The following is an 18668-nucleotide window of genomic DNA, read 5'->3' as shown; positions in this document are numbered from 1 at the left end:
AATTGAAAGTGAGAAAAAACGGCGCAGTCGTGTGGAAGAATTGCTTACATCTAATTTGCATTTTTTAGATGAAATGGCATGAGTAACACCTAAACCAGAAAAAGCATATTATTTATAAAAGGTGTGGAAAAAGGAGTTTATACTTTGAAAACATTCACATTACAAGAACACAGAGATTATTCTTTAAAAATCCATATTAAATACATTATTTCATTACTTCTTAGACAATTTGGAGTAGAAATCTTCGAGAAATTCCTTCAATATTAACTTGAACTTCTCCCCATGTTTGGCCAACTCCAATTTTGTGTCAGTCCCCTCATTGTCTAGCATTTCATCCGCCTCTTCCAAGACTTGGAGGTAGTGCAGCCAAGCCGACTCCAATCCCATCACCTGCTGATGTGTCTTTTCGGTTAATTGAACCTGATATTTGTGCAGGAGGACAAAGAGTTCCAACATCGGTGTAAAGGCGGATTGTTTCACGGGAACTTCTTTGAGGAGTTGCTCAAAAAGCTGTTTGGCGGCAACGGTTTCACGGATTGTTCGAGGTACCTTCATCACATTCCTCTCATTACGTCGCATATATCGGTAGGTGGCTGGAAGGGATGTAAAATAAGTATTTAATGATATTTAAATAACAATTATTAATACATTTGATATTTTTTAAATATTTATTGTTATTACTTATCAAAGTAAGGAAAGATTTCTTGATATCATGTTAACTTTTGTCATAAAATTATATAACTGTTTTAGAAAAATGTAGTTTCTCAATATAATCTTAGGTTTTATTTGACTAAAAACTCTTTATAGGTCGACATTTAGATCGAGTTTTCAGTAAAAAGTAAAAGTAAGACTACGTGCAGAAAAATGATTTCTCTTTCCTGACAATATAACTTCCTGTTAACCTTAACATAACATTAAGAAATCGGCTATATGTAAGTAAACCGTACCTCTCATCAAATTGCTGGCATGATCCAGCAACATTTTAATATTGAGAGCTTGCCACTTTTCGATCCAATCAAGGATCGTGCTCTTCAGAGCATTTTGATTGATCAGTACAAAGTACACGTTCGTAATGGCATCCTCGAAGATGACATCATCCGCCAGAGCACTGTAGTGTTCGATGCCACCTTCAAAAACCCCGGCTGTCCGTGAACTGGACATCAATCGCTGCCGGAACCCCTCCTCCGTGGTCTCCCAGAGCACTCGTTTTTGATTCCATTGGGCTTCATATTTTGCCATCGCCTCTCGCTGAACTACGATCTCCGCCTGAATGCTTCTCATTAATTCCGAGCATTCCTGATCCTCCCGAAAAACGCAAGCGAATCCCTGTCGCAGCTGCTTCTTGGGAAGCTTCAGTTTGTATCCCAGTCGCGGAAATTGATCTAACATGGTGCGAATGCTATCTACGATCCCGTTTATCATATCGCCAATTGCATCCATGTTGGGAGTAAAGACAATTCGACCATCTTTCACATCCGACTCAACGACTATTATGGGAGCGGATGCCATATCCTCATCGCAGTGGAGGGCCTCGTACAGTTTGGTTAAGGATCCGCGGGCACTGGTCATCAAAGAACTAGCTAGCATGTCATCCATATCGTTCACATAAGCTATCCACTCAGTAGACATCTGGTATATAACAAAAACGAAAATATCAAATTTCGATCGTGAGGAATTTATATAAATTGCCAAAATAGGGATGAATCATGAAATCAAATCATCATTATTCCACTTTTGCTAAATTTCTTTTTTGGAAACATTACAACATTTTTCATTGGAATATGATTTTCTTGAAATTGACTATCCTCAGAAATAATCATAATTTACTTTTCATTGGAATACGATTTTCTTGAAATTTGCAATCTTGAAAAATAATAATAATTTTCGTATGCGTGTTCTAATACGAACCCCTTACCTCATCGTCCACTGACTGAAACTGCCGACTAAAGGCGGACAAAAGCTCCACGATGTTGCCGTAGTAGCTCCTCAAGATGTCACCGGAGGAGGTTAGTCTGCTGGACAACTGCTGCTGGAACACCGATATATCCACGGAGCCAGAAAATGCAAAATGCAGCAGACACGTACCGCAGATCTTCTCACAACTTCTGGCCACACCCCGATTCGCCCTTTTGAATATATGAACCAACTCCTGGAACTCACCGATGAACCCTTTGCCATCTTCGAAAAATTCCTCATTAAATTCGGAGCCATAGGTTATCTTGAAAACTCCAGGAGCCAGTTGGCGATCGCAGGCTTGTATCAGTGGACGGAATAATTTTCGTTCTCTCCCACTCAAATCGGTCAAAATACGATTATGACTAAGAGCAAGTTGGATTATACCGTTGTACAGGGATCTTATAACATCGTATCTTTCGTAAAGTTTTTTGAGAGCGTTGGGGATGGCAAAACCCATCCTTTCAAAGTGCTGAGCCTGCTCACAGAGCTCCAGTACAGAAGCATCAATATTGCACTCCAAAAGGCCTTTGAATTTCTTACTCCTAACAATCAGATAGCGATCCAAACGCTGGGAAAGATCTCCTGAAAACCCGCAGCACTTGGCTACCCAATCTTCGTAGGCCTCTCGGATTTCCTTCTGGAACTCATGACGCAGTGAATCAAATTTTGCCAAAGCTTGAGAGGATTCCTTAACAGGAGGCAGCCACTCGGCATTCTTTAAACGGTCCCTCAGCCAAGTCAAGCGTTCCAGATTGATGCGATAGCTAAGAGCTATGGACGTATGTTTGGATAACCACGATTCCTGCCGTCGCTCCTCAAGCAGCTTTCTCGATGTAGAGTCCATTTCCTTGGAGAACATCCTCCATAATTGGCTCGTTTCTTTTAGGTAGGTTTTTCTTAGGGTTCCCCTCTGGCGGTAGGAGTAGAATAGCAAGGATTGCAGAGCCTCCAGTGTCTCCTCCACATTGGACACCTGCTGGAACACATTGAAGATCAGCCTCTGGACAGTCTCCTCCAGTTTCTGCATGCCTTTGCGGAAATGGCCCACATCCTTGTACCAGTCCGATCGATGTACATTTAAAATATATGCCTGGGAGCTGTCTTGTAGTTGATTTAAGGCGCCCAGAAACTGCTGCTCCACGTTTTCGGCTATCTTCTCCAGCTCCTCACCACTGGTGCCCCCAAATGCTGGCTTAGGTATGCTCCCGCTTTCATCCATGCGACCAAACACAATCATGGACTCGCAAATGTCAATCACATCATTCAGACGCTCCACAAAGGCGTCTATATGGTTGAAGATTAGTCCCTCGTCCAGCTCCCAAGGCAGTTGGCTCTGTTTCTGGGCCAATTCTTTCGATATTTTATCATAGATTCCCTTGTAGGTCAGGCAGCAGTCGATGGCGACGTTGCATATATTAATACCAAAACGCGGCTTTCCCGAGAGAATCTCCTCGACTTTTGTTTGCTCTGTGCAGAATCTGTTTAAGAAACAATATTAAGTAATCTTTTTAAATTTTTATAAATCATTTTTACCTTATGATCTGATTGCTCAAGTTCCGGAATAATCCAGCAATAAGTCTAGTCGTATTGTAGTAATCCGAGTTCAACCAAATAAAACGTATAAGGTGGATAATACGTGGTAGAAGCTTTGTCAATTCCGCCGGGCCTGTAGCCACATCAATTTTAGAACAGGGCTCGATCAGCAGGCGAAGAAACTTGATGTTGGACAGGGACTTAAGAAGCTCCTCCTTAGCCCTTTCTATTAGACCATCCATCTGGGGAGTGTGCACGGAATGGGAGTTATGTAACAACAATAATACCTTCTGAACATCCGATTGAGCCAATTGATCGTTGATTCCCTGAAGAACTTCATCTAAAAGGAGAGAAATTAGTATTTGAGAAATTGGAAAACCGTTACATTTTTCAATGGTAAACTAAAAATAGACTTAAAGTCTAGAAAACCAATGAAAATTGGGATTTAAAAACTCATCTCAGCTCTCAGCGATATTCCCAAAACTCAAACTCAGAAAGAAATTAACATTTTAGAAATTGGAAATCCACTAAAAATAGACTTAAAATCTAGAAAACCAAAGAAAACATGTGATATAAAAACTATAGTTTTTTAATATCATAATCCATCATAACTCACAGCGATATTCCCAAAACTCAAACTCATCCCGCACGGTGGCGAGATCATGGGGAACCGTCAAAGTATCATCTCCCAGCAAAGTGCGAATCTGTGTGGTCCAGTATAGAGCAATACCTTCCAAGCTCCTTACCATTTGCCTATCAACAGATCCAGCCGTCAGTTCCTTAATGACATAGGGCACATACAGCACGGCCACCCCCGAGATTTGATGGTGCATCCCTGTGAGGAAGGCCAGGAACCTGTCCATGCTGGAGCAAAAGCGATGTCTCACAGTGGCATTCCATTCGAGATAGTTCCTGAAAAAGGGGGCGTACAAGCGATCCAGTAGCTCCATCAAACACCCATCCACATCGCTTGTCAAGGTGCCAAAGTTGATCTCATCGTGGAAGCCCTCCACGCTAAAGATCTCGTTCGGTTCCCGACGAAAGTAACTCAGATCCGAGACACAAGTGTTGGGCATGCCCAGACAGGCAGATAGGGCATCTCTATCGTAGTATATGGTCAGCAGGGGCTCATGCACCTCGAGCAGCCAACGTCGGATGATGTCCAGAGTTCCTTCATGCCAGTCCCTGTGATCCAGGCAGCTTAACACACTCATCCGCTGTATGTAGCCAACCAAGTGATGCAGTTCCTCGTCGGTATAGGACGGTTTTGGGGTCTCGGGGCGGAGTTCTTCCTGACGGGGTTCCGCGCTGCGTTCTGGGATTTAAGACTTGTAAGACTATGGAACGGAAGTACAGGCCAGAATTTACCTTCATCATCAGTTAAGTCAGAGTCTGTAAGGTGTTCATCTTCCACAGCGCTGGAGGAGGCCATTTCACGGCGTCATAGACCAAAGAAGAAAAAAGACTTGATAAGTAAACAAAGCCATGGCAACCGGAAGCCGGTTGTACCGATTTTTTAATAGTTCAGGGTAAAAAATAACTATATTTAGAAACTCTATGTATTTTTGTCTTTCAGTTCTAAATATCTCCTAATTTTAAACAATATATTTAAATGTTTCTTGCATATCTAAGATAGATTTTTTAAAAAGACTACACTATATTTTAAATCCATTCAAAAAGTAACGATAAAGTGAAAGTGTTGGAAATCACTAAAAATATGAAATATATATATATGAAATCTTTAAAAACAGTGTGGGATTTATAATCTCATAACTCCTTTTAATTTAGCATTTTAAAAAGATTTTTTAAAAATAGTGTTGTTAAGATTCCAAACGTCATGTCCGTTATTTTTAAATTACTTTGGCGGAATCGCCTTACCAACAGGCAATTTCTGCCCAACCAACTTTGGTCACACCAAGCTGATCAAAATTTGAAAACGCTCTATTGAAAACGTAAAGTCGCGCATATAATGGCTGTTTCGGCAGAAATCGAAAGGGTGATTGACCAGGGCAACTATCTGATGCCCGACATCAACATGTCCCAGAGCGATTTGGCCAATCCCACCGAGCCCATTGTCACCAAGATCATGGTGCACTATCTGCGCTGTTTTGGATTCCGCGTCGAGCCGCCCTATAAGATTGGCTCTGAACTAGCCCATTCGTCGCGGGAGGCGCGCGTCTTCCTCATCCGGGTGTGCCGCCAAGTGGAGCGCATCATTCAGATCTGCTTTCCCAACAAGACCTACACCTATCTGGACATTATTAAACCAGGTGAGCCGCAGAATCTGAAGGCTTTCTTACTGCCCTCTTTATTTTCATGCTACAGCCTACTATAAGCATAATTTGCTACTATACCCACCGTCCACAAGATCTGTTTTTTCCTGTATTTAAAGTAAAGAATCATTACATTTCAAATTCGTTTTCCTGACTATGTCTTCCTGAACTATGAACTATTTTAAGGACATCTTTGACTAACCTTCTGAAGTTAAGTGAAAATAATAATGGCTTATCGATTCCCTTTGCCTGACAGCTGTTAAGAAGACACTAACCACCCTGAGCTACCTTTTCAATTACCTGGCCTACTACAAAGTGTTCAAGAAAAGCGTGCTTGGACCCGTGGAGGAAGCCATCAAGCTAAAGGATTCGCTGACAGCCGAGCTGAAAGCCAAGAGCCAGCAGTTGGAGCAGCGCAAGCAGAAGACGAAGGAGTGCGAGGTGGCCATTAGCCAGCTCAAGAAAGATCTGCAGGATACTCAAGCAAAGCTTCTTCCGCTTAAAAAGTCCTGCAGCGAGCAGACCAATGCCCTGGAACTCATCGAGCAGCAGCAGACCGAGTTGGACATGCGCATCTCTCACTGGGAGCAGCTGGTGGTAAAGGATGGTCAAGTGAACGAGCTGCAAAAGTAAGTGGTGCTAGTGAGCCACGGGTTTCCCTTTGCTTATGATAATTTCCTTTGCCACAGAAACATCAAGAGCGCCAACTTGCACGTCGAGAGCTGCAAAGCGGAGCTTGCCATTAAGAAGCAGGTGACCAACGAACATCGCCGGGTGATCGAGGCCAGCCAGCAGACAGTCACGGCGCTGGAGGAGGCCACGGCTGTGTTGCCCCTCGGTAAACTGGAGGAGTACAAGGAGAGCTCCAAGCATCTCGAGGCGGTGGAGGAGCAATTGGCCTCCCTGGAGGTCAATTACCGGAAGCGTCGCCAGGACTTGGAGGCCAGGAAGCAAGAACTCTCCCTCAGCGAACAGCAGTGCGAGGCCATGAAGCAGATCAACGAAGCGGAGCATCACAAGCTGCAGAAGGAACTCGAAAAGCTTAAGGCCGATCTTGAGCACAGGAGGAACCAGATAGAGGTCCTGGACAACACCATCATCGATCTGGAGCAACAGCGTTTGGAAAAAGAGCAGCTCCATGCCATCTTGATCGAGCAGCTCACTGAGATTTTCGGTGAAAACTGGCAGTTAAATTCCACTTAATATACTGATTTTATTCTATAAACTGCAAAACAGCTCAGCTCGTTTTTATGGTTAGGATTGAACAAAGGGGCCACCGGTTTACGTCTCCATTTTCTTGCTCTCCAGATGGGCCTTCAGCTGCTGGCTGAAGTCATCCTCCACATTGTCGTCGTCCCAGTTATCCTCCCACACATTGAGCTCCTCCTCGTCGTCGCCAACGCGGAAATCTGCAATGGAAGCCATTAGAAACTCCCAATTTTCGCAATTTATGGTGTCCCACCTTCGGCGGGAAACTCCTCGAACTCATCGTCCTCCTCCAGGAGACCCAAGTCCTCGCCCTTGTTGTTGGTCTCCTCCTTCTCTTTCTCCTTTTCCTTATCGGGTGCAGACATTATAGGTTTTGTTATTAATTAAACAGAGAAACAATGTTTTTGACGATATTTTTTGTTGCCAAAATGATGCCTAGTCACTTGAAGTGTGACCGCGGAACTATACATAAATAATACCTTCCGGCTGTAAGAAAAATACTTCTTATACCAGTTTCATTTTTAAATACGAAAACACGGTCTCACTAAAACGGCGGTGTGTGTCCTCGCTAATTAAGCGGTGTCACCCTCCGCGTTTGATTGAATTGAAACACAGTTGAACGAAGTTGAATTGGTACACATTCAATTTTTTTTTCCATTGTAGAAATCTAAATAATTTAAACAATTTCAACCTATTTAGGAACCGGATAAAGTTGAAAATTAACAAACACTTATGTATTTTTAAAGATTTGTTTAAAAAAAGAAAACATCAAAATATTTGAACCAACATCGTTTTAAAATGATTTATCAGACATTTTAAACGTATTTAAGAATTTTTATCTTTCAACTTCAATCGGGTTAATAAAACACTTTAAACATAGTTACTTTTTTATGCATTTAATGATTTGTATAACATTTTTACTGCTGGCTATTTGACATTCAAGCTAAAAGGATTATTGAGCATTTGGGTTTTAAGCTACATTTAATTTAACTGTTGCTGCTGGTTGGCTATTTTAAACAATTAGAGCAAAAATGTACATACGTTAGTTTAACATTAATAAATATATTTGTTATATGCTTATAGGTTTTCATATTGTTTCTGTTCTTGAGTTGCTGCCTTTTGATTTATTGCATAGCGAACTTTCGGTTTTGTCTATTTCTGGGTTGGATTTCGTGGCGTCCAAAATATGTAATGAAAATAAAAAATATTTCTCGATTCGTATTCTCCCATTCTCTTCACTTAATCTTAAAAATTTTGTATGCCAAAATATATACTTCTTTTTTTTTTGTTCTGTTAGTTTCAGTGTCTAGTTTACATTTTCATATAACTGTAGTTTAACATTTAACATTTAGTTGTTGCGGTCTGCAAATCTACATAATTAAATAGTTTGTTTTGATTTCATTTGTGTTTGCTTTTAGTCTGCTAATGTAATATACGAGGAATAAAACACCTTACATTTGATTAGTAATATTGTTGATCAGTTTTGTGTGTTGTCTCGGGCTCCGCTCCCCACTCTTCTATTCTCCTCTCTCTCCTCTAAACATTATTATTAATCACAGATGCTCTACGCACAAATCAAATTAAATTCAATGCAATTATTATCATCATTTAACAATTTGTTACAAGCTCCGATTTTGTCCATAATTTCTGTGGCTAATGGGGTTGACATCTTTTTAGGGACATTTGTGGGATCGGGACTTCAAGGTCCCCAAACAATAGCCTGTCCTGCTGCTGCCAGCCCACTTGAGTAGTGTTCGCTTTAAGTGTGTGGAGAGTGGTTAATTCTATTTAGTTTTTTAAGATAATATGAAAGCTTTTCTAGAAAAAGTGTTGTATCACATATAGAGGAAGTGTTAAATATGTATTCTTGTGTTTACCATTTGGGTTTGCCAACTGTTTGGTTGCTTCAAGTCAACAGTTCGTAACAAAGTTTTGAATTCTTAAATGTACAGGGTATATATTAAAGAGTCAAATTAAACAGCTTAGCCTCAATAAAATGCTTTAAAGTAAATACATCATGATGAGCAGTCCGGTATCCGCTTCTGATTTTGATCATTTTAATTCCCTTAACAAGTTTCTCATCAAAATGTGATCAAAATCAAACGCAGAACCGATTTGTCTGCTTTCGATTTCGAAGAAGAGCACCAATTTAAGTTACGCTTAAACAATAATAATAAAAAAAAGGGTTCGAACATGCTGGAGGGCAAAAAATAGTAATAAATACGTAAGAGAAAAAGTATAACAGCTAAAAATACATTATAAATACTTAGCATAGCTTAGCGTTTCGTGTGCCTGTTTTTGTTATTGGGACATGTCTGTGTGTGAGTTTCACTTCTTATATTTGTTTTTAAAACGCTAGGCGTTCTATAACGGCTTAGTTTTTTGTTTTGTCACGCGCTTACGAACTACATAAATACACATCGAACATCAAAAATATGATAGCATATATGTTATATGCACGGTTACAGGGGTGGCTCGATTTTCTCAAAATTTATAATGTCAAAAAAATATAAATTGTCTTTTCAAATTTTTAAAAAATATTCCATTTGATTTTAGTTTAACTTTAACTTAAATGGATCTTATAGTTTTAAATGGTTTTAGTAAAGGAAAGATAATTCACAAAACAAAAATCGAACCACCTTAACTTGCACATGATTAATAAAAGTTTTTCCAATACGTAATACACAACAATGAGAATTACTCGCGACGCGTTCTCTTTGGACGTGAGGCGGCTATTGAATCTCCTCCTGGGGACGATGATGCCAAAGACGCTGCTCCGGTGGCTCCTGAACCACTGCCACCGCCACCGGCGACTCCACTCAGGACACTGTCTGCGGAGCTCGACGAAATTGCTGTGATGGTGGCTGAAATCGTGGCCGATTGCTTCTCCACTCCGCGAACCTTTCGCGAGGCCACCGACTGGGCGGTGACTTGGAGGGAAATAGCATGGGTGTTGAGCTTCTCGGCCAGCAGGAGATCCTTCAAGCCCTTCATCTTCTGGCTATACAAAGTGATCACTGGCCTCTTGAGCATTATCTCGTAGGGATCGTAGTCGTCGCTTGTCTCCTCCTTTTTAGCTTCTTTGTGCTGTAGTTTTCCCTGTTGTTGGGTGTTTGTTTGATTTTGGGATTGCAATTGAGCTTGGCCGGTGGCATTGCTAGCCTCATTGGAACCGGGCAACTGGACAGAGGTGCCACTGCCATTGCTTGTGGTTGTTGTTCCGGTAGTTGATGGAGCCTCCTTTTTGTCTGCATTATGGTTGTTGTTATTGCTGTTGCTATTGTTGTTGTTATTGTGGAGCTCTGTAACTTCGGATTCCCCGCCAGGAGGTTGTTGCTTCTGGTCGGCAAAGGGTTGACCTCCGCCCTGGAGCAGGAAGTCCGGATTGAGAATCTTCTCGCCGCAGGCAGCCGTTAAATCGGCCAAAGTAGTCGGCATCTCCGAATGTTTTGTTTTCTGTTTAAAAAAGAATACAGAAAGTTATTTATCAAATTAAATGGTTATATTTATATTTAATATTGAAAATGCTGTTGTTTTTAAATATGTAAAACCCTTCCAAAAACACAATCTTGGTATGTTGTGACCCTGCTATCATCTATCTGTAGGAGTTCTCTGATATATAACTCAGTATCAAAACAACCAGCAACCAAAATAGACCTCCTCTAATAGGTAAGGAAAAAGTTGTAAAATTTTTGTAATTGAATAATATTTTAACAAAACTCAACAAATACGAAGTACCTAAGATCCTAATTCAGTCTTATTACAGACCAAGGCACTTGAAATACGCAGTTATAACCGAAACTTTTATTCGGAACAATGGCAACTGTGTCAAAAAAAACCAATGCAACTCCGATTCGAATGGCGAAAAATGTGGTACTAAATAAAAGCGATAAAGAATCTGTAAGGAATCTTCTGGTGTTCTTGAACAACACACTGGATTGCGAATTGCGGGGCATGGAAGACCTGAAAACTGGAGCAGTGTACTGCCAAATAATGCACAGACTCTTTCCCACGACAATTCCAATTAACAAAGTTAAGTTTTATACGCACAACAAAAGCGAATTTGATGTGAACTACCGTCTGCTTCACAACTGCTTCGAAAAACTGAAAGTGTCGCAGCCTCTGCCGGTAGAAGAATTAATTGTGGGACACAATCAAATTGACTTTTGCAGATGGATCCACAAGTTCTTCAAATTCAACGACCATGGGCGCGAATACGATGCGAAAAAGGTGCGTAAAGACTCGCCAATCGGACTTAGTAAAAGTCCCCAGCTCGCCGCATTTTCAACTGGGAACTTGAATGCCATGTACAAATGTCAATCGATGACCTTTAACTACGCTAAGGATCCGTTTAGAGTCAACAGGAGAGGTAGTTTGGATAGTCGCAGATACAAAAACAATGAGCCGGAAAAGCAAACAAAACCCCCGATCCGGAAACCTCCTCCACCAAAGAAGACGACAAAGCCTTGTGATTTTCTCGTCGAGAGCAGGCACGTTTCGCTGCCATCGGATAGCGACGGCGAGCTGGAAATAGGTGCAAGTCCATCCCATCTGCAGAATCAGCTCATCGATAAGCTAAATTTTGAGAAGGAACATTTGGCCGGAGTAACATACACAATTGAGCCCTCTAACTGCGCGAATAGATGTCTCAAGCCTCGCGAATTTACTTCTTGGAAGGCTCTTAGCGAAAAGTGCGCACTGCTCACAAATGATCTGCAGACCAAGGATAAGTTGATCGGAAGTCTAAACTGCGAGATACGTGCTTTAAGCGCAGAACAGAAAATGATGGCCGGAAAGCTGCAAAGTGCGGAGCTTACATTGAGGTTGTATGGCAAAAGTCCTACGTTTGCTGTTCAGCAACTAAAGGAGATCCTACTCAATTCATCGCAAGTGGCTGCAGTTCGTCCGCGTACACGCCCTGATTACGCAGATTCCACAGCAACTAACCACGATGATAAGCCGAGCTGTTCTAATATGCAGGTAACCAGGGAAAGAGATCAACATACACACTTGGCAAGACCAGGAAAGCGAACAATGCCACCACGTCACAGCAAAGAATTCAAGACATGCATTGAATTTTCATCAAAAGACGGCAGGGTCACAGAACTAAAGGAGCAAAACTCATTGGAGTCTTTGTATGAATATCCAGTCGAATGTCATAGACGCCATTCCAGAAGCCCTGATAATTATTGCACCTGTCCTCGCTGCCAGCCCAGGGAAAGATGTGGGCACAGGGATATGATTTGTTGCCGCAGGCACTGGCAAAGTTCCGTTGAATCTTTGAACAGAGATCAGGATCACAGGCACAGACACCATTCTAGAACAAGAAGTCCGGAGTGCAAGCATAGGCACAATTCTAGGGAAGGCCATCACCGACATAGGCATCATTCGGAGGACTCAGATCAAGACAGAAGGCACAGAGGCTATAAACAACAATGTCCAATGCACTGCAAGCATACGAAAGCCATGCGAGTTTGCATTTCAAATTGGAAGAAAAACGATGACTCTGATTCCTCAAGTTCCACCATGGGAGGTACACATTGTTCCAAGTCGCTTAATCAAAATAACGCAACAAAAAAAGATAAAAAATAAGATACTTTTAAATGAATCGGATAAAGTTTGTGGATTGCAAGCCATGAATTATTCCTTCTGAGATTTTTTTTATTTTACGTGTTCCTCAGTTAGAAAGATGTTAAACGGATCGTCATGTATAAAAAGTATAAAATCTGTTACACAAAAAAGTTGCTCCAAATTTTTGTTCCCGATTTTACAATCTCAACAATTTTGCATTAGCTAATTCCAAATTAATATTCCAATTCCAATAAAATGTTTCGGTAAACTAATAAGTCTGCTTACCTCTTCCTTTTTCACCAAAGTATTGTTGTTTCCCTCCAAAGCCTCTGATCCTGCAGCTTCCTTCGACTCCTTAGCTTCCTTAGCCTCCTGTTCTGCCCTCGCCTGCTCCGCCTTGGCGTGCTCCGCCTCCAGATCCTCGGGCAGCTTGATGACCACCTGGGACCTAATGTCATAATCGAACTTGGTGATGTTATTCACCAGCGGCTTGGCCCAACCAATGTGCAGTATGGGCGTCAAGCTATCCTCCTCCCACTGACAAATGCCGTCGTAGAATCGCAGTAAGTTTGCAAACACCTCCGAATCTCTTAGGATACTTCTCGCTGAATGACCGGAACTCTCCGTTTTCATCACATAGGGTATTAGCTCGTTAGCAATGTCCAGCAGTTCTTTGTAGATCTCCTCGTCATCCCGGCACTGGTACGTATACAAACGGATAACATCCGCCGCATTTGCCCATGCGGCAAAGGCGTCTCGGTACTTGAGCAATCGGTTGAAGTAGTTTCCCTGGTAGGTGTACGGATATACATGATGGTTGCGGTAGTAGGTCCTGGCCGACTCTATAGCCTCGCGGTACAGCTGCTCGCAACTAATGCTCGGATGTGTCCGATGGATCTCCTCCAGCTCACCGAGAGTGCCCAGGGCCATGGGATATCGTTTGAGGTGGCCGAGATCATAGAGTAGCCACAGGAGCTGCTGCTGGAGTTCTGCCACCTCTACGCAGTCACTGTTTGAGGTCAACGAGATATTCAGAGCGGCACAGATAGCCGCCACCTCCATGCCGCGCTCACAAACCACCGCCAGACCACCTAATCAAAAAAAAGATATAATAATAATTAAAAATTCCATTCATTTTATAATCAAAGCTTACCCAAATAAAGCCACGATCCTGATTCGATGCCGGGGCGAATGTCCTGTCCCCGCTTATCCTCGCTGCCCTTTCCGTGCCATGTCACCTCGATGGTCTCCACGCGCTTCTGGCCAAATACCACCCATGCATGATCCTCGGAGATGACCAGTCGCACGTCTTTGTAGCCGAGCAACTGGCATCCCGCCACCACGGCCAAGGCCACTCCAAAGCAGTCCAACTTGTTGCCGGACAGGTAGCTGTAGAGGTTCTGCAGATGCGCCCGATCCTTGTAGCTGCTGCGGATCAGCGAGTTCCAGATCACGTCCGACACCTTCTTGATCACCTCTCGGGTAGCCTGGCGATGGGGCTTTGGCTTCTCGACCACAGACAGAATCGTCTGGAACTTTTTGTAGAGTCCAGCGATCAGTTCGTGGGTCACCACCGGAAAGGGAACGCTGTTTCCCATTATGATGTCGTTTCCTGTATTTACAAATGGGAAAACCATTAATTGTTTTTTATTTAACAAACATTTAGTTACATGATATTAAATTACGGTGGTCATCGCAAAGAAGTGTCAGTTATAATTAATTAAAATGTTTGTTTTCTTTACTTCTTGTTACTTAATTAATGCACCTCCTGCATTTTTAACTTGCACTAATTAAGAACTTCATGCCGGCAAGCAGCCCTTAACTACTGAAGTAGCTACTTAATTTGTGCTTATTAACCACAACAAGGGCCTGAAACTTTGCCAATTTGTCTGGAATCGCTTCCGTTCTAACTGGTTTCCCTTTGCTAAAAGGTTAACGGTGAACGCGGGCAGTAAAAGACGAGTGTGACTGATGAGCGGGGGGCAATACACACCTGTCGCCGCCTGACCGATGTCACCTGCTGCGGCAGCGGCGGCGGCGGCTTGAGCGGCCTGAGCAGCAGCCTCTCCAGTCGTCAGAGACAGCTCAATGTAGCCGACCACAATCGAGAGCAGGGTGAGATCGGGCTCGATGCCAGAGGTCAAGGCGCGACGAAACAGATTGACCACATCGGCCGTGGACTTCAGGGGGAACAGGCTGGCATCGATGACGCCGTTGAGCGCCATGGGACTCGCACTGGCGCTTCTGGTAACCGTGGACATAATTGCGGGCGGGGGTACTTTTAATAACCGAAATAACTTGCAGGAACTTAGGACCTCTGACTGCAAGGATAAGAAGAAAGAGCATTAATATAGAGTATAATTTTAATTGTAAGGTAGTTCTCAAAATCAAAAATTAGTTGGAAAACAACTATTAGAACGGGGTAGTTCATAATATACTTTAAAGTAACTTTTTTTCCCAAAAAACTAATTTTTAGTAAGATTAGCCAGAGGTCTTCACATTCGATCTTACTATTTAGAAAAATCTAACACATTTAGCAGATCTACTATAGTCTTACCAAAATTCGATGGCCTAGTCCTTATAAAGGTGTAGAAGAATCCTTTCCAATTTGGTTGTAGTTCTTGACGTGTTCGTTTTTTTACGCTTTTATTAGCCTGTTCTTATATTCTTCAAAATAAAGAACGAAACAATTAAATTTTTAACAACATGGAAAATACTATAAGCTTACCCAAATCATTTCCAAAGTGCAGAGAACCAATCCTTCTCTTACAATTTTTCGAAATCGGGTTTCTTCCGTTTCTATTGCTTATAAATCCAGTAACCCTCAGAAGAATGTTATGTTACCCAATGAGCATTGCTTTATTTTCCACCTGTTTGCAGATGGTATTTGTGGTTTTTATAGAGGTTCCCTCTTTTGAGCTGCCGCAAAAAAGAAGAAATATATTTTTAGAATACTCAAACAAACATTTTCAGCTAGCACACTCACCCAAACAACAGGATATCCCTTTACTTTCTTCTAAACTTGTTATGCTGCGTCTTGGAAGCGCCTTATTATCCTGCGGAGGACCTGGGACTTTCGCCTGGATTCGCCCGATGCAGAATGCTGGGTTTTTGTTGCTGCTGCTTGTACAGCCAGCCACTTTGTGGCTGCAACATTGGCAACAAGTTGACAAACAACTTTTGTCGTTGTCGCACCTTTTCTTCTCGGCCCTTTTTTCCGCTTATTTATTTTCTCCTTTTCCTCGCTTTGTACTTTTGAGAGCAGGATTTCTGTTGCTGCTTCACTTGCACTTCTCATTTGCAGCAACAACAACAAAGGCAACAACTAAACAACTGGTTTTCTGCATGAATGTTGGTTTGTTTGTGTGCGCGAGTGCGTGTGTGTGTGTGCAGCATGCATGTGCATGAGGTGCTGCACTGGAAAATATGTATATATCCTGTGGCCCGCGTCCTTCGTCCGCCTTCCACGTCATCAATTAATCGGCTCACGGGGACAGGTGAATTTCTCGCACCTTTCTTTCACTCGCCCTTCCCTTGTTGTTGTTGTTGTTGCCCGTTTACTTTTCGATTTCGCGTTTTGTTTTTGTTTTTTTAGTCAACCCGCCACCCCCTCTTCCCGTTCACTTATTTTCCACTTGACACGCAGTTACCCGTTTGCCGCCCGAATCGCCCGATTATCTCATCGCACTTTATTCCATTTGATTCGAGCATTATCATTAGCTGTGCCGCACTTTGGGCACTAATTGGGCGGGTTTATTGCGCGGTAGACCAGGTGAAAACCAGGTGAAATTCCGACGAAATATTGCGTTGTGTTTACCTCGCTGCGCCAGTGTGTCCACACCCAGCACGTGCCCATCCAGTGTTGCAAAGCGACGATCTCTGGGTTGCGGTATTTTTGGTATTTTCTGGGAATACCAGAGAACGGTAAACATAATTTAAATTTAAGCGGGTTACCCCGTTTCAAGACCACCAATTTTGGAATAGTTTGGTTTATTCTCATTAGTACCATAGATTGAAAGTGTTACTTATTTAATAATTTTCTTTCTTATTTCTTAACAGGAGTTTTTTTTTTAATTTTATGATTACACTCAGTGTAAAACATTTTATCTTATACAATTTTAAAATGTTATATTTTGTAGAACATTATTAATCTAGAACACTATTAGTACATTAACATGCATATATTTATATATGCGACTGCAATCCTTTCCTAGATCTCGACTTTCTTTTAACTATTTTGTTTTTTATGGTTCCTAAAGCCTTTCGAATCACATTTTTGACCGGCTCGTTTGGGTGGACTATTTTTGTCGCAGCTGAAATTAGTTTAAAAACATTGATATATAAATAAACCTTTTAGTATCGAGTAGGCTTACCTTCCAAGACGTCATAAAAAGACTTGTAGGACCCTAAAGACAGTTTACCGGCACTTCCTTTCAAATTAAATTTGTTTACGAGGTCCTCGTCCAGAATATTATTCAGTTTCCTGGAAAGGGGACCGCGGGCCAAGTGGTCGCAAATTCTACTGATCTGTAAAAAAATAAATTTATATTAATATATACAAAATTTTAATATTTTTTGTATGTAAAACTGATTTATATTTAAAAACTTATATAGTATGCTTACATAAAAGTCCCTAAAATCTGGGGAAAATTGTCTTTCAAAATGGTCCAATTCGGCCAAAGATGTAATGGGGAATCTTATGACCTTGGAGGGTTCAGGCGCATCATCTTTTTTGTGTGTGACTTTTGGTTTGTGCTTTTGCTGACCCTTTTTTCCTGCGAGCTCAGCAAACTCCTTTGAAACTAGGTCAAGCTTAACTCTGAGGAGTTCGTTTTCTACAGAAAGGTTAATTGTTTAAATGATATATAACAGCAAACATTGAAAGAATAAAAAGGTTTCGGTAATTTTCTTTATGTAAATGCGCCAATAAAGCCACTTGGCTTTTTATCATGAATGTCTCAAAATGATTAAGATTTTTAAGAAGAAGATAATTAAGATGTAAAGAGAAAAACTGTTCATAATAAAATATAATTAGTATTCACCTTTCAATATAGCAATAATCTGGTTTTCAACTGATTCTAAAAGAAAATTTCATTAGACAAGGATTATATTTTGTAAATTGAATAAACTAACTCAATATCGATGAGGCTGTGCTATGATGATTTTGTTTTATATAATGGTCGATATTAACATCTGGAATTTGGCACGATTCTTCCTCAATTACATCATCATTAATTGCTTCGTTCTTTACTAGGCATTCATCTTCGTAGGGCTCCTCCATCTCCAGAAAATTATCATCGATTTCTTCTAGCTTTATCTGCAAGTTAAACTCTTGGCTTTTGTCACCACTATTAGATCTGGTTCTCTGAAGGTCTGGAATCACAAATTCCTCCTCATGCAAGATTTGCTCTTTATACTGGGAGTAAATCTGCTGGTTCTTCTCGTATCTTTGTTTGATCTGATATGCGATTTTAGCATCCTGAAGGCAGGGAGGGCAAATGGTCTCTGGAAAAGGATCTTCTCTAGAAACGTGCGAACCGGTAAATTGCGATATCATATCAGCAATTGAAATGCCCAGTTCTATCGTGTTGTCAAATACATTGACCATGTCTCCGGATTTATCCAGGCAAATTCGGCAGATTTTCTTCATTGTCCTTAAATTAAATATTTAGAATTAACGTTTTAACAGATGGAATAACAAAGACTTATGTTTAAGCACCCGAGTTGTCTATGGAGTCACCCCTGGCTTTTGTTATCAACAAAAACCAAATATATGCACTTGTCATTTGCTGCGTCACGCGTGACAAATGGTCAGCACTTTATGTAAGCTAATCCAACCTGCTGAAGCAGATATTTTTGTGTTCCTATAACATATAACAAACATATGTACCTTTGCACTCTAGATTTTAGAATTAAAAAACTTATTCGCGCCTATCATTTATATTTTAGACTCAGTAATGTTATAAGACAATAATCACGGAACCAAAACTGTAGGCTGTTTTAGGAGCACCAAAAAATACCAAGATATTTATGCCACTATGCTGGTTTAGGCCACGTTGCCACTATGTTGCTTCTTTGCGTCTTTAGTTGGAAAGGTTATTTTCATAAAAAAGAAGGACCAAATTA

At 41.3% G+C, this 18668-nt stretch overlaps 6 protein-coding genes across 8 annotated transcripts; 2 read left to right on the top strand and 4 right to left on the bottom strand.

Annotated features, from left to right (window-relative positions):
• Positions 1-185: 185 nt before the first annotated feature.
• Positions 186-5403, bottom strand: LOC108012831 (uncharacterized). The gene is made up of 6 exons (XM_017078295.4): positions 4858-5403; positions 4106-4804; positions 3490-3829; positions 1916-3434; positions 948-1629; positions 186-593 (listed from the first exon to the last, which is right to left on the bottom strand). The coding sequence occupies exons 1-6, from the start codon at positions 4919-4921 to the stop codon at positions 214-216; spliced, it is 3684 nt and encodes a 1227-aa protein (XP_016933784.3). The 5' UTR covers positions 4922-5403; the 3' UTR covers positions 186-213.
• On the top strand, positions 5402-7400 carry Nuf2. Its single transcript, XM_017071457.4, has 3 exons — positions 5402-5759; positions 6019-6391; positions 6452-7400. Exons 1-3 carry the CDS (start codon positions 5459-5461, stop codon positions 6963-6965), a joined length of 1188 nt encoding a protein of 395 aa, XP_016926946.3. The 5' UTR covers positions 5402-5458; the 3' UTR covers positions 6966-7400.
• Sem1 (Suppressor of exocyst mutations 1) lies at positions 6956-7410 on the bottom strand. Its single transcript, XM_017071469.4, has 2 exons — positions 7225-7410; positions 6956-7171 (listed from the first exon to the last, which is right to left on the bottom strand). The coding sequence occupies exons 1-2, from the start codon at positions 7334-7336 to the stop codon at positions 7044-7046; spliced, it is 240 nt and encodes a 79-aa protein (XP_016926958.1). The 5' UTR covers positions 7337-7410; the 3' UTR covers positions 6956-7043.
• A 441-nt stretch (positions 7411-7851) lies between these two features.
• Positions 7852-15209, bottom strand: Mnn1 (menin 1). Its single transcript, XM_070997106.1, has 5 exons — positions 15100-15209; positions 14536-14863; positions 13696-14154; positions 12828-13633; positions 7852-10427 (listed from the first exon to the last, which is right to left on the bottom strand). The coding sequence occupies exons 2-5, from the start codon at positions 14801-14803 to the stop codon at positions 9669-9671; spliced, it is 2292 nt and encodes a 763-aa protein (XP_070853207.1). The 5' UTR covers positions 14804-14863; positions 15100-15209; the 3' UTR covers positions 7852-9668.
• Mst27D (Male specific transcript 27D) lies at positions 10504-12816 on the top strand. 2 transcript variants are annotated; one of them, XM_017088362.4, is made up of 2 exons: positions 10504-10640; positions 10738-12816. In XM_017088362.4, the coding sequence occupies exon 2, from the start codon at positions 10788-10790 to the stop codon at positions 12561-12563; it is 1776 nt and encodes a 591-aa protein (XP_016943851.3). In that variant the 5' UTR covers positions 10504-10640; positions 10738-10787; the 3' UTR covers positions 12564-12816. The 2 variants fall into 2 exon arrangements, with proteins under 2 accessions (XP_016943851.3, XP_016943860.3); XM_017088371.4 differs by having other exon boundaries at positions 10588-10640; positions 10727-12816.
• A 697-nt stretch (positions 15210-15906) lies between the features above and the next one.
• Positions 15907-18577, bottom strand: LOC108015328 (zinc finger protein Paris). Of its 2 annotated transcripts, XM_036822804.3 has the most exons (6): positions 18433-18576; positions 17676-18196; positions 17585-17620; positions 17166-17377; positions 16916-17069; positions 15907-16855 (listed from the first exon to the last, which is right to left on the bottom strand). In XM_036822804.3, the coding sequence occupies exons 2-6, from the start codon at positions 18190-18192 to the stop codon at positions 16728-16730; spliced, it is 1047 nt and encodes a 348-aa protein (XP_036678699.3). In that variant the 5' UTR covers positions 18193-18196; positions 18433-18576; the 3' UTR covers positions 15907-16727. The 2 variants fall into 2 exon arrangements, with proteins under 2 accessions (XP_036678699.3, XP_036678701.3); XM_036822806.3 differs by lacking the exons at positions 15907-16855; positions 17166-17377 and having other exon boundaries at positions 16944-17069; positions 18433-18577.
• Positions 18578-18668: the final 91 nt, after the last annotated feature.

This window comes from Drosophila suzukii, chromosome 2L, assembly GCF_043229965.1.
Source record: "Drosophila suzukii chromosome 2L, CBGP_Dsuzu_IsoJpt1.0, whole genome shotgun sequence".
Taxonomy (NCBI): domain Eukaryota; kingdom Metazoa; phylum Arthropoda; class Insecta; order Diptera; family Drosophilidae; genus Drosophila; species Drosophila suzukii.
The sequence above is the reverse complement of the archived record's forward strand: the minus strand, read 5'-3'. Positions and strand labels throughout refer to the sequence as shown.